A 16,316-nucleotide genomic window follows, 5' to 3' on the forward strand; every position below is an offset into this window, starting at 1 on the left:
ATTTCCTTCTATCATATAAAACCCTAGTAAATGTCAGACATTAGTGGGTTAATGATAAAGTTATAGCTATATCTGCACTTTGGAGAGCTTGGTGAGAACTAATATGGCCACTGTTACACCCTTGCTGGTGAACACACAGCTTTCCAAGGCCCCTGACACTTTTGTTTAAATATGACATCGGGATTGCCATTCAGAACCCTGGGAAAGCTTGGTGCCTCCAGCCTGTAATGAGAAATCTGGGTGCTTATCATGTAATTGGAAACATGGGTGCCACTCCTCCCTGTAATGGGAAAGCTGGGCGTCTCCCTGCAGTGCGAAAGCAGGGTGCACACCCTGTAAGCTGGGTGCCCCCTCCCTGTAATGGGAAAACTGGATGTCCCTCTGTAATGGGAAAGCTGGGTGCCCACCCTGTAATGGGAAGCTGCTACCAATGCTTGCTCATTAGAAATTTGCGAGCAGCCCGCGGTACTGAGGGGTTAATGCGGCTCCGCAGCTGTTGGGGGTTGTAGTTCTCTGTCCCTGAGGCTGAGCTTCTTTCCACAGGGCCACCTCTTGTGAAAGCATCTGGATCTTCAGATGTGCAGATGGAACCTGTGAACAGCAGGGCGGCGACACACAGCGAGGGGAAGAGGTCACCACAGGCAGGTGCCGAAATGTGCAGCATAAGCAGAAGATTACATGGAGGAACGTCAGAGGACAGAAAATAAGTATGAGGACCCCACGATACCTATCTGGTGTATGTAAGCCTCAGTACACAGTGTTACAGTCTTATCCAAGATAATGTCTGCTGAGCAGTAGTATCTAAGGCTATTGGTTGTGATATTGTGTGCCGGATGCTGTTTCTAACCTAATAATATGTGATACTGTCTGCTGAGCCGTGTATCTAATCCTATCCTGTGTGATACCGTATGCTGAGCTGTGTATCTAATCCTCTCCTGTGTGATACTGTCTGCTGAGCTGTGTATCTAATCCTATCCTGTGTGATACTGTCTGCTGAGCCGTGTATCTAATCCTATCCTGTGTGGTACTGACTGCTGATCCATGTATCTAATCCTCCTGTGTGATACTGACTGCTGGGCCGTGTATCTAATCCTCCTGTGTGATACTGACTGCTGGGCCATGTATCTAATCCTCCTGTGTGATACTGACTGCTGTGCCGTGTATCTAATCCTCCTGTGTGATACTGACTGCTGAGCTGTGTATCTAATCCTCTCCTGTGTGATACTGACTGCTGGGCCGTGTATCTAATCCTCCTGTGTGATACTGACTGCTGGGCCATGTATCTAATCCTCCTGTGTGATACTGACTGCTGTGCCGTGTATCTAATACTCCTGTGTGATACTGACTGCTGTGCCGTGTATCTAATCCTCCTGTGTGATACTGTCTGCTGAGTCGTGTATCTAATCCTCCTGTGTGATACTGACTGCTGTGCCATGTATCTAATCCTCCTGTGTGATACTGACTGCTGTGCCGTGTATCTAATCCTCCTGTGTGATACTGACTGCTGTGCCATGTATCTAATCCTCCTGTGTGATACTGTCTGCTGAGTCGTTTATCTAATCTGGACCATCCCTTTGCTCAGGAGTCCAGGACCCTTGTCTCCCCGATAATTCAACTGCCACCCTGGAGTCGTGTTATCAGGCAGTCGGGGGGCTCCTGAAGACCCTGTCTCCGCCATATTTCCTCGGTGGTGTCACTATTATCAGGTTTGTACAAGTGATAAAACATCAGAATATTTATCCCGAATGCCAAAAAAACGGAGTGTCAGAATCGCTGTTTTTGTCACCACAGAGCCGTCACCACAGAGCCGTCACCACAGAGCGGTCACCACAGAGCCGTCACCACAGAGCCGTCACCACAGAGCCGTCACCACAGAGCGGTCACCACAGAGCGGTCACCACAGAGCGGTCACCACAGAGCCGTCACCACAGAGCGGTCACCTCAGAGCCGTCACCACAGAGCGGTCACCACAAAGCTGTCACCACAGAGCCGTCACCACAGAGCCGTCACCACAGAGCGGTCACCTCAGAGCCGTCACCACAAAGCCGTCACCACAGAGCCGTCACCACAGAGCCGTCACCACAGAGCCGTCACCAGAGAGCGGTCACCAGAGAGCGGTCACCAGAGAGCGGTCACCAGAGAGCGGTCACCACAGAGCGGTCACCACAGAGCGGTCACCACAGAGCGGTCACCACAAAGCCGTCACCACAGAGCCGTCACCACAGAGCCGTCACCACAGAGCCGTCACCACAGAGCGGTCACCACAGAGAGGTCCCCACACCACCATCACCACAGAGCCGTCACCTCAGAGCCGTCACCTCAGAGCCGTCACCACAGAGCCGTCACCACAGAGCCGTCACCTCAGAGAGGTCCCCACAGAGCCGTCACCTCAGAGAGGTCCCCACACCACCATCACCACAGAGCCGTCACCTCAGAGCCGTCACCACAGAGCCGTCACCTCAGAGCCATCACCACAGAGCCGTCACCTCAGAGCCGTCACCACAAAGCTGTCACCTCAGAGCCATCACCCAGCTTTCCCAGAAGACGCCTTATGTCCGTGCAGTAGGAAGGGTCAGATAGTGACGATGCTGAAGTTGTTTCTTATTTGGCAATTTCTTTTTCTGTTTTTTTACAGGTTTAACGACAAAAGTAAAACATTACAATAATAAAATGCAGTGATGAGTCTGATGTGAATACTCCTAAGAGCATCTACAGAAAATATCAAAGTGCGCAGTGAAGGGCGTTACTGAAAGGGTTTAATGACTTTGGGCCCCTGATCTCACAGCACCATTACACACAGTGACGGCCGCATCACATTCGGGTCAGTCCTGTAACCCCTGGATAACACCAGATACTAATTCACATCTGGGACAATTGTCTATTTGCCCCCTCTGATGCCCAGAACCCATGTGGGCCGGCTGGAGTGACCCGAATGTGATGCGGCCATCACTGTGTGTAATGGTGGTGTGAGATCAGTGGCCCAAAGTCATTTAACCCTTTCAATGAAGCCCTTCTGTGCCCACTTTGATGCCCATTTTTCTGCCAGTTTTATATTTATCGCTTCTTTGTGGGACACAGGAGACCACGGGTGTGTGCTGCTGCCACTAGGATTCTGGCTGTCGCTGCTCTTAGGAGTGGTCACATCAGGCTTCTCACTGCAGTTTATTGTCATTTTTTTATATTTGTCGTTAAACCTGTAAAAAATCTGAAAGAAAAGAAATTGCCGAATAAGAAACCAACTTCAGCATCGTCAGATAGTGACCTTTGTGATGGCTGTTGCTGATGCAGGGGGCGTCTGGTGACCCGACTGGCCAGCCACCTCTGTGCCCTCCTGCTCTGGCTGGACCCAGGAATGTGAGGGCGGAGAAGCTTACAATCCCTTCCTTCATCCTTTAAATAACCCGAAGAACTGTAGAGGCTGGAGACCGAGAAGAGAGGACAGAAGAGAGGACCCTCTGCCACCACTGACCCCAGTCTCTGCTCTCCCTGCACTGACCCCAGTCTCTGCTCTAACTGCTCTGAACCCTATTCTCTGCTCTGCCCCTAGTCTCTGCTCTCCCTGCACTGACCCTGTGTCCCTGCACTGACCCCCGGTCTCTGCTCTCTCTCCACTGACCCTCGGTCTCTGCATGCACTCCCCGCACTAACCCCCAGTCTCTGCATGCACTCCCCGCACTAACCCCCGGTCTCTGCTCTCTCTGCACTGACCCCCGGTCTCTGCTCTCTCTGCACTGACCACCAGTCTCTGCTCTTTCTGCCCTGACCCCCGGTCTCTGCTCTCTCTGCCCTGACCCCCGGTCTCTGCTCTCCCTGCACTGACCACCAGTCTCTGCTCTTTCTGCACTGACCCCCGGTCTCTGCTCTCCCTGCACTGACCCCCGGTCTCTGCTCTCCCTGCACTGACCACCAGTCTCTGCTCTCTCTGCACTGACCCCCGGTCTCTGCTCTCTCTGCACTGACCACCAGTCTCTGCTCTTTCTGCACTGACCCCCGGTCTCTGCATGCACTCCCCGCACTAACCCCCAGTCTCTGCTCTCTCTGCACTGACCCCCGGTCTCTGCTCTCTCTGCACTGACCACCAGTCTCTGCTCTTTCTGCCCTGACCCCCGGTCTCTGCATGCACTCCCCGCACTAACCCCCAGTCTCTGCTCTCTCTGCACTGACCCCCGGTCTCTGCTCTCTCTGCACTGACCACCAGTCTCTGCTCTTTCTGCACTGACCCCCGGTCTCTGCATGCACTCCCCGCACTAACCCCCAGTCTCTGCTCTCTCTGCACTGACCCCCGGTCTCTGCTCTCTCTGCACTGACCCCCGGTCTCTGCTCTCCCTGCCCTGACCCCCGGTCTCTGCTCTCCCTGCACTGACCCCCGGTCTCTGCTCTCCCTGCACTGACCCCCGGTCTCTGCTCTCCCTGCACTGACCCCCGGTCTCTGCTCTCCCTGCACTGACCCCCGGTCTCTGCTCTCCCTGCACTGACCCCCGGTCTCTGCTCTCCCTGCACTGACCCCCGGTCTCTGCTCTCCCTGCACTGACCCCCGGTCTCTGCTCTCCCTGCACTGACCCCCGGTCTCTGCTCTCCCTGCACTGACCCCCGGTCTCTGCTCCCCCTGCACTGACCCCCGGTCTCTGCTCTCTCCGCACTAACCCCCGGGCTCTGCTCTCCCTGCCCTGACCCCCGGTCTCTGCTCTCCCTGCCCTGTCCCCCGGTCTCTGCTCTCCCTGCCCTGACCCCCGGTCTCTGCTCTCCCTGCACTGACCCCCGGTCTCTGCTCTTCCTGCCCTGACCCCCGGTCTCTGCTCTCCCTGCACTGACCCCCGGTCTCTGCTCTCCCTGCCCTGACCCCCGGTCTCTGCTCTCCCTGCCCTGTCCCCCGGTCTCTGCTCTCCCTGCACTGACCCCCGGTCTCTGCTCTTCCTGCCCTGACCCCCGGTCTCTGCTCTTTCCTGCCCTGACCCCCGGTCTCTGCTCTCCCTGCACTGACCCCCGGTCTCTGCTCTCTCCGCACTAACCCCCGGGCTCTGCTCTCCCTGCACTGACCCCCGGTCTCTTGTCTCCATGCTCGGGCCCCTGGTCATCCAGCATTGACCAGATGATCTGTCTCTGCTCTGACCTCCAGGATTTTCTCTTCCCCCATTGACCCCTGTACTCCATTGATCGGATGCTCTGGACTCCATTCACTGACTGCCAGGCTACATTCTCTGTGCACTGACCATCGGACTTCTTCCTATCATGATGGGCTCTCCCTGACCCGACGCTCAGTTCTGGATTTATTGTATTTCTCCACAATCCTGGAAATTGCTGATCACAAAAAGGTAATTATCTCCAGATCATTCTTACTCCACCAGCGAACCAAAACAGTAATAGCATCAATTATATCAGACCATGTCATCCAGAATCACAGGACTGGGACGCTGATACTCAGGGGAAAAGGACAATGACTCTGACACTCGGGGTACAGGATACTGACACTCGGGGTACAGGATAATGACACTGACCCTCGGGGTACAGGATAATGACACTGACCCTCGGGGTACAGGATAATGACACTGACACTCGGAGTACAGGATAATGACATTGACACTCAGGGTACAGAATAATGACACTGACAATCGGGGTGCAGGATAATGACACTGACACTCGGGGTGCAGGATAATGACACTGACACTCGGGGTACAGGATAATGACACTGACAATCGGGGTGCAGGATAATGACACTGACACTCGGGGTACAGGATAATGACACTGACAATTAGGGTACAGGATAATGACACTGACAATCGGGGTACAGGATAATGACACTGACACTCGGGGAACAGGATAATGACACTGACACTGGGGGTACAGGATAATGACACTGACACTCGGGGTACAGGATAATGACACTGACAATTAGGGTACAGGATAATGACACTGACAATCGGGGTACAGGATAATGACACTGACACTCGGGGTACAGGATAATGACACTGACACTCGGGGTACAGGATAATGACACTGACACTCGGGGTACAGGATAATGACACTGACACTCGGGGTGCAGGATAATGACACTGACACTCGGGGTACAGGATAATGACACTGACAATCGGGGTGCAGGATAATGACACTGACACTCGGGGTACAGGATAATGACACTGACACTCGGGGTACAGGATAATGACACTGACAATCGGGGTGCAGGATAATGACACTGACACTGGGGGTACAGGATAATGGGATAATGACACTGACAATTAGGGTACAGGATAATGACACTGACACTCGGGGTACAGGATAATGACACTGACACTCGGGGTACAGGATAATGACACTGACAATTAGGGTACAGGATAATGACACTGACAATCGGGGTGCAGGATAATGACACTGACACTCGGGGTACAGGATAATGACTCTGACACTCGGGGTGCAGGATAATGACACTGACACTCGGGGTACAGGATAATGACACTGACACTCGGGGTACAGGATAATGACACTGACACTCGGGGTACAGGATAATGACACTGGGGGTACAGGATAATGACACTGACAATTAGGGTACAGGATAATGACACTGACAATCGGGGTGCAGGATAATGACACTGACACTCGGGGTACAGGATAATGACACTGACACTCGGGGTACAGGATAATGACACTGGGGGTACAGGATAATGACACTGACAATTAGGGTACAGGATAATGACACTGACACTCGGGGTACAGGATAATGACACTGACAATCGGGGTGCAGGATAATGACACTGACACTCGGGGTACAGGATAATGACACTGACACTGGGGGTGCAGGATAATGACACTGACACTGGGGGTACAGGATAATGACACTGACACTCGGGGTACAGGATAATGACGCTGACACTCGGGGTACAGGATAATGACACTGGGGGTACAGGATACTGACACTGACACTCGGGGTACAGGATAATGACACTGACACTCGGGGTACAGGATACTGACACTGGGGGTACAGGATAATGACACTGACAATTAGGGTACAGGATAATGACACTGACAATCGGGGTACAGGATAATGACACTGACACTCGGGGTACAGGATAATGACACTGACACTCGGGGTACAGGATAATGACACTGACACTCGGGGAACAGGATAATGACACTGACACTCGGGGTGCAGGATAATGACACTGACACTGGGGGTGCAGGATAATGACACTGACACTGGGGGTACAGGATACTGACACTCGGGGTACAGGATACTGACACTGACACTCGGGGTACAGGATACTGACACTCGGGGTGCAGGATAATGACACTGACACTCGGATTGCAGGATAATGACACTGACACTGGGGGTACAGGATAATGATACTGGGGGTACAGGATAATGACACTGACAATTAGGGTACAGGATAATGACACTGACAATCGGGGTACAGGATAATGACACTGACACTCGGGGTACAGGATAATGACACTGACACTCGGGGTACAGGATAATGACACTGACACTCGGGGAACAGGATAATGGCACTGACACTGGGGGTGCAGGATAATGACACTGACACTGGGGGTACAGGATACTGACACTGACACTCGGGGTACAGGATACTGACACTGACACTCGGGGTACAGGATACTGACACTCGGGGTGCAGGATAATGACACTGACACTCGGATTGCAGGATAATGACACTGACACTGGGGGTACAGGATAATGACACTGACACTCGGGGTACAGGATAATGACACTGACAATCGGGGTGCAGGATAATGACACTGACCCTCGGGGTACAGGATAATGACACTGACACTCGGGGTACAGGATAATGACACTGACAATCGGGGTGCAGGATAATGACACTGACGCTGGGGGTACAGGATAATGGGATAATGACACTGACAATTAGGGTACAGGATAATGACACTGACAATCGGGGTGCAGGATAATGACACTGACACTCGGGGTACAGGATAATGACACTGGGGGTACAGGATAATGACACTGACACTCGGGGTACAGGATAATGACACTGACAATCGGGGTACAGGATAATGACACTGACACTCGGGGTGCAGGATAATGACACTGACACTCGGGGTACAGGATAATGACACTGACACTCGGGGTACAGGATAATGACACTGACACTCGGGGTGCAGGATAATGACACTGACACTCGGGGTACAGGATAATGACGCTGACACTCGGGGTACAGGATAATGACACTGACACTCGGGGTACAGGATAATGACGCTGACACTCGGGGTACAGGATAATGACGCTGACACTCGGGGTACAGGATAATGACACTGACACTCGGGGTACAGGATAATGACACTGACACTCGGGGTACAGGATAATGACACTGACACTCGGGGTACAGGATAATGACACTGACAATCGGGGTGCAGGATAATGACACTGACACTCGGGGTACAGGATAATGACACTGACAATCGGGGTGCAGGATAATGACACTGACACTCGGGGTACAGGATAATGACACTGACAATTAGGGTACAGGATAATGACACTGACAATCGGGGTACAGGATAATGACACTGACACTCGGGGAACAGGATAATGACACTGACACTCGGGGTGCAGGATAATGACACTGACACTGGGGGTGCAGGATAATGACACTGACACTCGGGGTACAGGATAATGACACTGACACTCGGGGTACAGGATACTGACACTCGGGGTGCAGGATAATGACACTGACACTCGGATTGCAGGATAATGACACTGACACTCGGGGTACAGGATAATGACACTGACACTCGGGGTACAGGATAATGACACTGACACTCGGGGTACAGGATAATGACACTGACACTCGGGGTACAGGATAATGACACTGACAATCGGGGTGCAGGATAATGACACTGACACTCGGGGTACAGGATAATGACACTGACAATTAGGGTACAGGATAATGACACTGACACTCGGGGTACAGGATAATGACACTGACACTCGGGGAACAGGATAATGACACTGACACTCGGGGTGCAGGATAATGACACTGACACTGGGGGTGCAGGATAATGACACTGACACTCGGGGTACAGGATAATGACACTGACACTCGGGGTACAGGATACTGACACTCGGGGTGCAGGATAATGACACTGACACTCGGATTGCAGGATAATGACACTGACACTCGGGGTACAGGATAATGACACTGACAATTGGGGTTCTAAGCATTTATCTTTCTTGCGGTTCTGCAGGTGCCATGGATAACAAGGTCCCGGGAGCGGTGGGGAATGGGGAGTCGTTTCCGTCTCAGCCGCTAGTGGAGAAGGAGCCTCAGGATGACGGTGGTAAACAGATGACAGAACGGGGTCAATGGAACAATAAGATGGAGTTTGTGCTGTCAGTGGCCGGAGAGATCATCGGATTGGGCAATGTATGGAGATTTCCGTACCTGTGCTACAAGAACGGAGGAGGTAGGTTTAGAGAAAACTTACAATGTTGGTTGCCCCCAGAGTTGAAATACATAGAGGGGGACAGCAGATTGGACTGGTTTCTTTAAGTGACGATCTTACCCAATAATCTGCCCCGGAATTTCTTCAAGCTTAGTTCCTGGAGGATTTTGCTCTTACGGTGGATTTGCATTAATTGTTATGTTTGGTATTAACACTAAAGAAATTAAGTAAACTTAAAGACCCCTTTCCCTTAAAATCCAGAAATTCCCGACTCCTACTTTGCGAGGATTAGTGCTGAATTCTCATGAAAGACAGATACTTCCTTTGCGAGACCCCATACATGTTAGATGGTTGACTGGTCCCACCAAAATGAGGGGTGTAAGCTGTCATCACTTTAAACTGTGTGCAGGGGCAGGTCTTGAGATATATATTTACTGTATATACATGTAACTTTCAGCTGTATACAGTGTCAGTGAACGAAGTGCAGTCGCCATCACCTTTGGGTCACCGCATCACCTTGGATTTTTGGTTGTGTGCTCACTGGTACTGGTAACAGTTTAATGGAGACCTGACCCTGTAATTTATCGTCCCACCAGTGTTTTCTGTTATCAGCCACTTCAGGCCCAGGGCAATGAACCTGTCTTGTACCAATGATGTCTTCCATACACACCCACTGGTGTTCGACCAACGGCTCACATAGGTAGTAATTCTTTCTAGTTTCCTGTAAGAGCTCCTTTTATTCTAAGAACAGATTGAGGCCTGTCTGTGCCCGTCCCATTCCTCCCCCTCTGCTATTGGTCACATTTTTACAAGTCGGTGCCGAATGGGGGTAGAGGAATGAAAGTTGTTTATCCACGACTACTCCTGACGGGTCCAAAGTCTAAGAACGAGGAGATCAACACAAATGTTCAAGTGTTAGTGAATGAGTTTCAGGCTGGAACCGTCCGAGAGGATTAACTTCCATGAATGAAGATATTCATACTGATCCATACTGATCGGTAAACCTTTAGCAGCTGCTTTGTCTAGGTCCTATACAAAAATCAACAGGTCTTCTAAACACTAATCTTTATGGCAAATAGGATGGCACCAGACCTGAGCCAACTCTGTTCTAGGCTTGGTTTGGTTTGAGGCATGAGTATTGTTGGGAAAATCTCTCCCTACCAATTTTGAGGCCATGTCAGTCCTGGTTTTCATGTAGGCATGAGTCTTGTCATTGGAGTTTGATAACTGGTGTCTCCACCAATCTTGAGGATATGTGGAACCTTACTTGGAATTCATAGAGACACAAGCCTTGTTGGTGAAGTCCTTTGGTTACCACCAATCTTGGTTTGATGTTCATGAGAACATGAGTCTTGTTAGTGGCAACTTACAGTTCGGGTTCTATCAGTGATGAAAACAAGAGGGTCCAAGGGTTAATATTCATGGAGACATGTCTTGTTGGTGCGATCTGTTGGCTGTGATCCCAACAATACGTCGTAAAATTGGTTTTATTGGTGGTATGAGACCATGGTGTCGCATGAGTCTGGACACCAAGTGGGTCCTTGTTTTCATGAAAATATGAGTCTTGTCAGTGGCATCTAGCAGTTGCAGTTCTACCAGTCATGAGAACAAGTTGGCCATAGGTTTGGTTTTCATGGAGTATTTTTCTTTGAGATCTGGCAGTTAGGTTGGTCTCTACCAGTGATGATGACGAGAGGGCCATAGGTTTAGTTTTCAATGAGAGATGAGTCTTGTTGATGAGATGGCATCCCTACTACTGATAATGACAAGTGGTATTATGGTTGGTTTTCATGAAGACATATGTCTCCATCTCACCACTGAAATGCCTACGAGTACTTTCTGAAAGATAGGACCCATTCTTCATGAATGATGCACTTACTAATTTCATTGGATGTCGATAGTTTAATTGGTATCAATGCAACTTTCCAATCCACACTATGATGCTGAAGCTACAAAATACTTCTGATTCTGCAACATTAATAGTCCAATACATTTTAGGAAGACATGGGGCAAAAACTTTGCCTTTGTTCACAACAATTGATCCTACACTGACAAGCAAAAGGGTAACAATGTTTTGAACGTTTGACTTTCAGGCTCCATATCTCGTCATCCATTACAGCTTCTAACGTGATACTTCCATCATTTTATAGACAATCATCTTGGTTATCTCATACATAAATTTAACTTGCACCTATTTAGCATGTGATTAGTTATGCAGATTCTTGTGATATGTCATGTCACTACATTATTACTGTTTTGCTCCTGGTGGAAAAATCTTTTCTGCCTGTATGCTACAAATTTACAACCTGTTCTCACATTCCCTAATAGCTCAGTGTATTATTAGATTGATTCCCAAACGAAAAGTCACTGGTTTGAATCGAGGAGCAGCCACAAAGAAGATTGAGTGAGCACCATGACAGTTGGATGAATACGAAATTAAGTCCGTCCATACATTCAGTAGCCAGGAGGTGGATGTCCAGGCAAAATATCAGAATCAACAAGTCGCATCATCACAAGGTCCATCAGTTCCGGCGCAACAAACACAACAGTGGAGGTGGATTATATGCTTTGTATATCATCATAAGAAGTGTCGGCTCGAGTTTGCAACAAAAAAAGGACAAAACATGGACAGTAGAAGATTAGAAGATTAGAAACTGGTGATTTGGAGTGATGAGACAAAAGTTTATTGACTAGGCTCTGATGGGTGCAAATGGGTCCAGAAGAAACGAGGGAAAAATGGGCTAGTGGATCGAGAAATTTAAGGAAATATGAAGTTCGGTGGAGGAAGCCTGATGATATGGGGATGTTTCACAGCCAAAGGAGTTGGATACTTGACCAGGATCGATTATCTCAATACTGAGCTATATGTGAGTTTCCAACAAGATGAGTTACCCCGTACACTCGAGTACTATTGTTATGAAAAGAACGACATAGTGTTCCAGTAAGACAACGACCCAAAGCATAAGTCAAGATTGACGAAGAAATGGTTCAATGACAATGAAGTAGAGGGGCTGGATTGTCCCCCACAATCCCCATACCACAACACAATCCAACACTTGTGGGTAGAAGAAAAAGCTGTATACAGACCCAAGTGAGGTGACCAGTATGCACCAACTTTGGAACGTGTAGACTAGACCTGGGATCAGATTTTGGCCGAGCCATGCTTGATTGTGATTGAGAGCGGGCCCAGATGGATTCAGGCAGTGTTGAAAGCCAAAGGTGGATTTACAAATACTGACAAAATAATAAAATTTAATCATTAGATTTTTAGGAGCAAAACAGTAACAATTAAGTGACATGACAAATATCTGCATAACTAACCATATGCAAAATAGTTGCAAGTCAAATATATGTATGAGATAGCCAGGATGATTGTCTGTAAAATGATGGTAGTCTCACGTCTGACGCTGTAGTGGATGGTGAGATCTGGAGCGTGAAAGTCAAAACTTCAAAATATTGTTACCCTTTTGTTCGTCAGTGTATATAGAATCTGATAATAATAAGGATGGAGAAATTGGATATTCTGGCTGTTCCTTCCCTGATGTGTTGACTCTTTGTGCTAACCAGTCCATCTGGAGTGTAATGTTGCCATGATGGATGTTTGTTTTAAGGCTTATGATTGTTATACAAAGGACGGGTGTCAAGGCTTGAATGTCACATCCTTTACATCACATCATAACATTTTTTCGATTGACTTCGTATTCTCTCTATGCAGGAGCCTTCTTCATTCCTTATCTCATCTTCCTCTTCACCTGTGGAATTCCAGTCTTCTTCCTGGAGACAGCACTAGGACAATACACCAGTCAGGGAGGGGTCACATCATGGAGAAAGATCTGCCCCATCTTCGAAGGTCAGCTTGGACTACTCTTTCACTTTCCATCAACTTGCTTTTCAGTCTGATTGACCACCAAGACCATATTATGAGGAGAACATATAGCACATGCCTATGGGCTGCCAACAGCTACACACACTAAATTTCTTCTTTTTTTTCCAGGCATTGGGTACTCTTCTCAAGTCATAGTCATCCTGCTGAACTTTTATTACATCGTAGTCCTGGCTTGGGCCTTCTTTTATCTCTTCAATTCTTTCACATCTGATCTTCCTTGGGCTTCCTGCAACCATTCATGGAACACAGGTAAGTGGCAGTAGTCATAGTCCTAATAATAAATAGAAATAGCTGATATAATTAACTTTCTATCATTGTTTTTTTCCTTAGAGAATTGCATAGATTTTCACAAGAGTAACAGCACTCATAACATGATCATAAATGGGACATCCAGCGTCATCGAGTTTTGGGAGTAAGTCCTAAGCTGTTTCGTGACCTTCTGTTGGACCTACCTGTCCCTGATTAAATATTTGGGATCACATGTAGTAACATCTATTTCTCCATACGTTAGTCTTGGGACCATAAGTCATGTGGTATATACAGTGGGAACTTTAATGGAGACTTCAATAGTTGTCATCAAATTGTTGGGTGGAAATGTGACCATACTAGATTTCCCAGAAATATGTAACTGGATTCCACACAAACAGAGTAAATTCCTATTATCTCCCCAGGAGGCGAGTACTTAGCATATCCGACGGCATTGATCAGATTGGAAGCTTACGTTGGGAGCTCGCTCTGTGTCTTCTTCTTGCCTGGATCATCTGTTACTTCTGTATCTGGAAGGGGGTTAAATCTACCGGAAAGGTGAGAACATTTTCCTTGAATTACACTGTAGTATGATGCTTTTCATATGTACCTGACCCAAATAAGCTGTGACGTTGGAAAAACTGTTGTGTTTGAAGGCCAAGAAGCCATCAGAATCCTAGGTTCTCTTACCAGACCTTCACCTAAAGGTTTTATCATGCTGCTCTACAAGAGTCCATCCCCATGTTCAAGTGAAATTCCCCTTTAAGTGACCACACACACAGGTTTGGTGCCATCATTAACCGTTGACGATAAGCTCAGGAACCAGACTATTTGACCAACCCTACAGTGGACAATCACATTCATGTTAAATAAGGGGCTATTGAATTCGCACACCATCATGTGACCCGTCCGAAAAGATAGAGGAAATCTTATCAATCCATAAATTGATTTACTTTATTCTGCAGGTTGTATACATTACGGCAACTTTCCCCTACTTGATGCTGATTGTTTTGCTCATCCGAGGGGTCTCGTTACCGGGCGCTCTACAAGGAATTCAATTCTACTTGTATCCGGACCTTAGCCGTCTTCAGGACCCACAGGTGATTAAAGATGGATGTCGCAATGTTAGGAAGATATCAGCTTCTATTGATGACCATTAACAATATGAGTTCTGGTGAAATTATAGGAACCCATTGGGTGGAGATGCCCTTTAATCATGGATATACAGTGGGGCAAAAAAGTATTTAGTCAGTCAGCAATAGTGCAAGTTCCACCACTTAAAAAGATGAGAGGCGTCTGTAATTTACATCATAGGTAGACCTCAACTATGGGAGACAAACTGAGAAAAAAAAATCCAGAAAATCACATTGTCTGTTTTTTTTAACATTTTATTTGCATATTATGGTGGAAAATAAGTATTTGGTCAGAAACAAACAATCAAGATTTCTGGCTCTCACAGACCTGTAACTTCTTCTTTAAGAGTCTCCTCTTTCCTCCACTCATTACCTGTAGTAATGGCACCTGTTTAAACTTGTTATCAGTATAAAAAGACACCTGTGCACACCCTCAAACAGTCTGACTCCAAACTCCACTATGGTGAAGACCAAAGAGCTGTCAAAGGACACCAGAAACAAAATTGTAGCCCTGCACCAGGCTGGGAAGACTGAATCTGCAATAGCCAACCAGCTTGGAGTGAAGAAATCAACAGTGGGAGCAATAATTAGAAAATGGAAGACATACAAGACCACTGATAATCTCCCTCGATCTGGGGCTCCACGCAAAATCCCACCCCGTGGGGTCAGAATGATCACAAGAACGGTGAGCAAAAATCCCAGAACCACGCGGGGGGACCTAGTGAATGAACTGCAGAGAGCTGGGACCAATGTAACAAGGCCTACCATAAGTAACACACTACGCCACCATGGACTCAGATCCTGCAGTGCCAGACGTGTCCCACTGCTTAAGCCAGTACATGTCCGGGCCCGTCTGAAGTTTGCTAGAGAGCATTTGGATGATCCAGAGGAGTTTTGGGAGAATGTCCTATGGTCTGATGAAACCAAACTGGAACTGTTTGGTAGAAACACAACTTGTCGTGTTTGGAGGAAAAAGAATACTGAGTTGCATCCATCAAACACCATACCTACTGTAAAGCATAGTGGTGGAAACATCATGCTTTGGGGCTGTTTCTCTGCAAAGGGGCCAGGACGACTGATTCGGGTACATGAAAGAATGAATGGGGCCATGTATCGTGAGATATTGAGTGCAAACCTCCTTCCATCAGCAAGGGCATTGAAGATGAAACGTGGCTGGGTCTTTCAACATGACAATGATCCAAAGCACACCACCAGGGCAACAAAGGAGTGGCTTTGTAAGAAGCATTTCAAGGTCCTGGAGTGGCCTAGCCAGTCTCCAGATCTCAACCCTATAGAAAACCTTTGGAGGGAGTTGAAAGTCCGTGTTGCCAAGCGAAAAGCCAAAAACATCACTGCTCTAGAGGAGATCTGCATGGAGGAATGGGCCAACATACCAACAACAGTGTGTGGCAACCTTGTGAAGACTTACAGAAAACGTTTGACCTCTGTCATTGCCAACAAAGGATATATTACAAAGTGTTGAGATGAAATTTTGTTTCTGACCAAATACTTATTTTCCACCATAATATGCAAATAAAATGTTAAAAAAACAGACAATGTGATTTTCTGGATTTTTTTTTTCTCAGTTTGTCTCCCATAGTTGAGGTCTACCTATGATGTAAATTACAGACGCCTCTCATCTT

The 16,316-nt window shown here is 48.0% G+C and overlaps 1 protein-coding gene across 1 annotated transcript in view; it reads left to right on the plus strand.

Annotated features, from left to right (window-relative positions):
* Positions 1-3,420: 3,420 nt before the first annotated feature.
* LOC138675028 (sodium- and chloride-dependent GABA transporter 2-like) overlaps positions 3,421-16,316 on the plus strand; it is a 30,150-nt gene continuing 17,254 nt past the window's right edge. The window contains exons 1-7 of the mRNA XM_069762965.1: positions 3,421-5,312; positions 9,211-9,429; positions 13,124-13,258; positions 13,403-13,543; positions 13,625-13,706; positions 13,966-14,098; positions 14,506-14,640. Coding sequence (XP_069619066.1) covers positions 9,216-9,429; positions 13,124-13,258; positions 13,403-13,543; positions 13,625-13,706; positions 13,966-14,098; positions 14,506-14,640 — 840 coding nt within the window. The 5' untranslated portion in view covers positions 3,421-5,312; positions 9,211-9,215. The remainder of the gene's footprint in view (positions 5,313-9,210; positions 9,430-13,123; positions 13,259-13,402; positions 13,544-13,624; positions 13,707-13,965; positions 14,099-14,505; positions 14,641-16,316) is intronic.

The sequence above is a fragment of the Ranitomeya imitator genome, chromosome 4 (assembly GCF_032444005.1).
Source record: "Ranitomeya imitator isolate aRanImi1 chromosome 4, aRanImi1.pri, whole genome shotgun sequence".
In the NCBI taxonomy this organism is placed as follows: domain Eukaryota; kingdom Metazoa; phylum Chordata; class Amphibia; order Anura; family Dendrobatidae; genus Ranitomeya; species Ranitomeya imitator.